The sequence below is a fragment of the Gossypium raimondii genome, chromosome 7 (genome assembly GCF_025698545.1).
Source record: "Gossypium raimondii isolate GPD5lz chromosome 7, ASM2569854v1, whole genome shotgun sequence".
Classification (NCBI taxonomy): Eukaryota; Viridiplantae; Streptophyta; class Magnoliopsida; order Malvales; family Malvaceae; genus Gossypium; species Gossypium raimondii.
Window position 1 is genome coordinate 48,074,785 of NC_068571.1, and position 4,756 is coordinate 48,079,540.

General features: G+C 26.8%; 1 protein-coding gene across 1 annotated transcript; it reads left to right on the forward strand.

The window, feature by feature from the left end:
- The first annotated feature begins 649 nt into the window (after positions 1–649).
- Positions 650–3,698, forward strand: LOC128042371 (calcium-binding protein PBP1-like). Its single transcript, XM_052633269.1, has 2 exons — positions 650–929; positions 3,622–3,698. Exons 1-2 carry the CDS (start codon positions 675–677, stop codon positions 3,658–3,660), a joined length of 294 nt encoding a protein of 97 aa, XP_052489229.1. The 5' UTR covers positions 650–674; the 3' UTR covers positions 3,661–3,698.
- Positions 3,699–4,756: the final 1,058 nt, after the last annotated feature.

Here is a 4,756-nt window from a genome sequence, read left to right on the forward strand (position 1 = left end):
AAAGTATAAATGTTAAATGTTAAAATTATTATTATATCAAATAAAAAATTATCATTTAATAGTCGAGTGACAAACAAAATAATTTTAAAAATTTAATGACCAAATTATAATTTTTATTTAAATAACCAAAACTAAAACTTGCCAATAATATAATTTACCCTTATATTTAATTGGTGTAAAATTGATGAATTCGGTTTAAACGATTTTAACATTCAGAACAGAAACCGAACTATAACACCAAATTAACTGATTACCTGGCCTTAAATTGAAGCAGCCCAAACCAACCCCAAAAAACCAAATTAGTTCGATTGGTTCAATTTTTATTGATTTTTGCACAACCTAATAAAATGGCAGCATGTGCCATCTCCAGATTTGATCTCTATTTTTTTTCAATAAAAATCATAAAAATTAAACATTGTTAAAAGATTATAATAATCATATACTTTTTTTAAAACTTTTTTTTATATAAACGTAAAAAATTATTAAAAACTATAGAAATTATAAAAACTTATAAAAAATTATATTAAAATTAGAAAAAGTATTAACAACTTATAAATATATTTAAAGTATTTGCATAAACCTTCTTTCTATAACCCCCTCTCTCTCGATTCTACACAAGCTTAAAGCAAAACCCCGGGAAACCTAAAATCTTTGGAAATTTACAGTGTTCATCCATGGAAGAAGTTGTCGACATTGTGGTCGATTTTGAGAACTATTTTCCTTCAATGATGGAGAGATATGGTGCCAAATGGCTGTTGAGGGAGCTTCGCAATGAGCTCAAGCTGTTGATAGATGGGGAAAGAGAGGTGATAATGTTCGAGAGCTTGAAAACGAAGAGCGTGATGTTGGGGCGGAGTGATATGGAGGATGATGAGATAGTTTGCATGTTGAGTGAAAGTGATTTGGATGGTGATTGTGCTTTGAATCAGGTTAAATTTTATAATCATTTATACATCATTTTTATAAATTTTTTTTACAATATTATACGTTTATATAAATTTAATATTTAATATTTTATAATTTTTATGATTTTTAATTATTATTTATTAGAAAATTAAATGATTAAATTTGGGAATGCCAGGTGTTACCATTGATTAGTTCATTAATTAATTGTCAACGTGATCAAAGACAGAAATCGTTAATGAAAGGACTTAATTGATTTTCTTTTCTTTTTCTTAAAGATTTTTATACCTTTTAAGTCTTAGAAAGAAATAAAAAAATCGTCATGCCTAATTACAACCTTAAAATAAAGGGTTAAATACTTTTGAGGTCTGAATTTGAAAACTATTGTCACATTATTGAATTTTATTTTGTTCAAATTAAACCTGGACTTAACAATTGTTTTTACATTAAGGATTGAAGTTTATGGTTACGTATGTTAGATGACTTTTGAACAAATAATTTTTTAGTTTTATCTAGAAAATAATTAAATTCAAAAGCAAAATAAAATTTTATCATTTGTACTAACAAAATATTTTAAATTTTTATGAGCAAAATCAACAAAACTAAAATAAAATGACAAAAATTCAATAGTAAGGCATATAATATAGCAATGAGTGAGAGTTAACCTTAATAATACGATAAAAAACACTTCATGATTCTTGTAAATTATTTTAACAAAAAGTTTATGATATTAAGTCGTATTTAAATAAATGAATATCGGGACTTGTAAATTATTTATATAATTATTTTCTAGGTCTTGATTTAAAAAAATTGTTGATAATATATTTAAAGAAATGGTTAATATTTGGTAGATTTTTTATTTCATCTTAAAAATTATCACATATTTTTATAATATTTTATAGGATATTTCTGAATATCATGAATTGCACACGTTAAGATGATGTTTATTTTCTCTATATAATATAAATTTTATATAATTTATGAGAGGACCAACAACATGAGAGCTTACATCATTATTGTAATATATTTTAAAATTTTATGAATGTAGGCACGTTGGGTTGAAAAAAAATATTTAAAAATAAAGTGACATTGCATCATGTACAACGGGAGTAGGGTAGATGACATGTTTTAAAGTCACTATTTCTGCCTTACGGTGAATCCTTTGCTTCATAGTTAAGTGATCAAAAACATTCAATTTCTCTATTTATGTGTTTTCTTGTTTCCTTTTTCTATGACTATTTCATGATGTTTTTCAATTCCTCCTTGAACTAAATTTTATATCTAGGATTGTAGTGGAATTGGGGTTTTTTTTTTCAAAAAAAAATTCTATCTCTTTTTATACTTCATAGAGATTTGATTATTTCTTCATTCTTGTTTTATTAACAATAGTCCGATCAACTATTTTTTGAAAAACATAAAAATATTTAAAAAAACTATCCATTTTAGGCCTAGAATAAGATATATATATATGAGACACATAAACTGCCTCAATGGCTAGCAGCTTGTGTAAAAATTAAATTTCTCCTCTCTCCTTAATCTAATGGTCCAAAACAATCCAAAAGTACACTACTTTTTTTCTTTTTACTCTTAATATATCTTCTTCAGAATTGTTACCTTTTATAATTTTTTATATTCACCCTTTCAATGTAATGGCCTGAATTTTCAGTGGTGTCGAATGGTGATTCGAGATCACTAAATCTGAAAAATGAGTAGAAAATATTATTAATTTAGTAAAAATAAGTAAATGTGAATTTAGGAAATTTTTGAAATAGTGAATAGTGTACTAGGAATAAATATTAAAATAATTAAAATAAAAAACGAGGTATCTAGACCTCGAAGATTTTAAACCGAGCCATAAGTATTTTTAGAAATATTTTTAGAGTGCCATTGAGTTGGTATTAAAGTTTCGTTAGAAAATTTTAACGTTTGGATAGTTAATTAACTAAAAAGGACTAAATTGAAAATAGTGTAAAACTTTGTTAAATTGTGATTAAATAGCTTAAGTGATTAAAAAGGAGGGATTTAAAAGGCAATTAGGTCTAAATTATATGGGCTGGACGGTTGGGCAAGAAAAATCTGGAAAAGTGATGTAATAAGGGTAAAATTGGAAATTTTGTAAAAGTTAACAAATAAAAAAAAATCTCAATTAAAAGAGTTTCTAGGTAATTCTTCATAATTATCAGCCAAAAAACGCCATTGAAGAGTCCTTCCAAGCTGGTTTTTCATATATTTGAATCATGTAAGTTTAATTCTTGATTATTTCTTCTAATTTTTGTGGTTTTGATGCTTTTACAATTAGGTCCAACTAATTGTTTCATTAGTTATTGATTTTATGGCTGATTTTGAAAGTTATAATTGATGAGTACTGAATTTTTATGATGAATACACATGGAATTAAAGCTTTAATTTTGTTATATGATGATTCTATTAAGTAATTTTGATAGAAATTGATTTTAGGGACCTAATTGTAAAAAAGTTGGGAATTAGGGTTTGGTGTTGCGGTTTTGAATATTAAAGGCTATTTATTAGTCTAAAATAGTTGGAAAAGGGTGTTAATTGAGAAAAATTAGATCAATTGAGGGGTTAATTGAGTAGGGACCAAATTGTAAAAATTGTAAAGTTTGGGGTAAAAGTGTAATTTCGAAAATTTAAGGGCATAAATTGTGAAATGAATTAGAATAGAATTATATGCTGATGAATGAATAAATTTGTATTTAGATCGAGAACCCGAAGCAAGCCGAGGAAAAGAAAAAGTAGTTGATTAGTCCCTGAACTTTTACAAATTCTGCAAATCGACCCAGGTAAGTTCATATGGCTGAAATTTAATGATTAAATGTTAATTTCATGAATTATATAATGTATGATGAAATATATTTAGTGTTTAAATGAAAGTAAAATAAAAATGCGAAAATCGAATAAATGATCAAATTAAGCTTAACGGATTTGAGTACTTCGATCAAGAGATAAAGTGATAAGTGGTAGCTTTAGCTACACTTATCTGATCAAGTGAAAAAGTGATAAGTGCTACACTTATCTGATCAAGAGACAAAGTGATAAGTGGTAGCTTTAGCTACACTTATCTGATCAAGTGAAAAAGTGATAAGTGCTATACTTATCTGATCAAGTGAAAAAGTGATAAGTGCTATACTTATCTGATCAAGTGACTAAGTGATAAGTGGTAGCTTAGCTGCACTTATCTGATCAGGGACAAATGATAAGTGATCATAAGTAAGACCATAGTTATACTATGGCAAAGTGAAATGTGTTACTCAATTTTCCGTAACCGTTCCTTAATTTTGATCAAGGATGGTAAGTGACAAATGGACCCAAAGGAATTATGGTAAAAGAATAAGTAGTAGTGTGTTTATACCAAGGAACTCACCAAAGATTGTGGTTGACAGGTAAACTTAGTAATGGTCTATATTGTATAAGTGTACAAATGTTTGGTAAGATTTATGTTTTATGCCTATGAACTTACTAAGCTTTTCTATAAGCTTACATGTGTGTGTTTATTGTTTTTTGTAGATTAATGTATTTATACATTCGGAGGATCGGATCTACATCGAGAATCACACTATCCAGATATACTCCGGTAGATTTTGTTAAATAACTTTTTGGATTTATATGGCATGTATAGAGAATTGAAGTAAAAAGTAATAGAATGAATGACTAAGTATGCAAAGTAAAATTGAATGTGATGGTTGTGTTAGACATTGAAAAATACATGTTTTTAGTTTGAAATACTGAAGTTGGTTGTGATTTGAAATTTGCAGGGAATGTTAGGAATTATAAAAGGGTTATATTGAATTTTTTTAAATTTCCAATAGAACAGTTTTTGAACAGCAGCATTGAT

What these genes read in the sequence shown, in the direction of transcription:
- LOC128042371 (XM_052633269.1), top strand. Translation starts at nt 675, where the DNA reads ATGGAAGAAGTTGTCGACATTGTGGTCGATTTTGAGAACTATTTTCCT. An exon ending in GTGATTGTGCTTTGAATCAG is followed by an intron (nt 930 to 3,621) that starts GTTAAATTTTAT and finishes ATTTGTATTTAG; the next exon opens with ATCGAGAACCCGAAGCAAGC.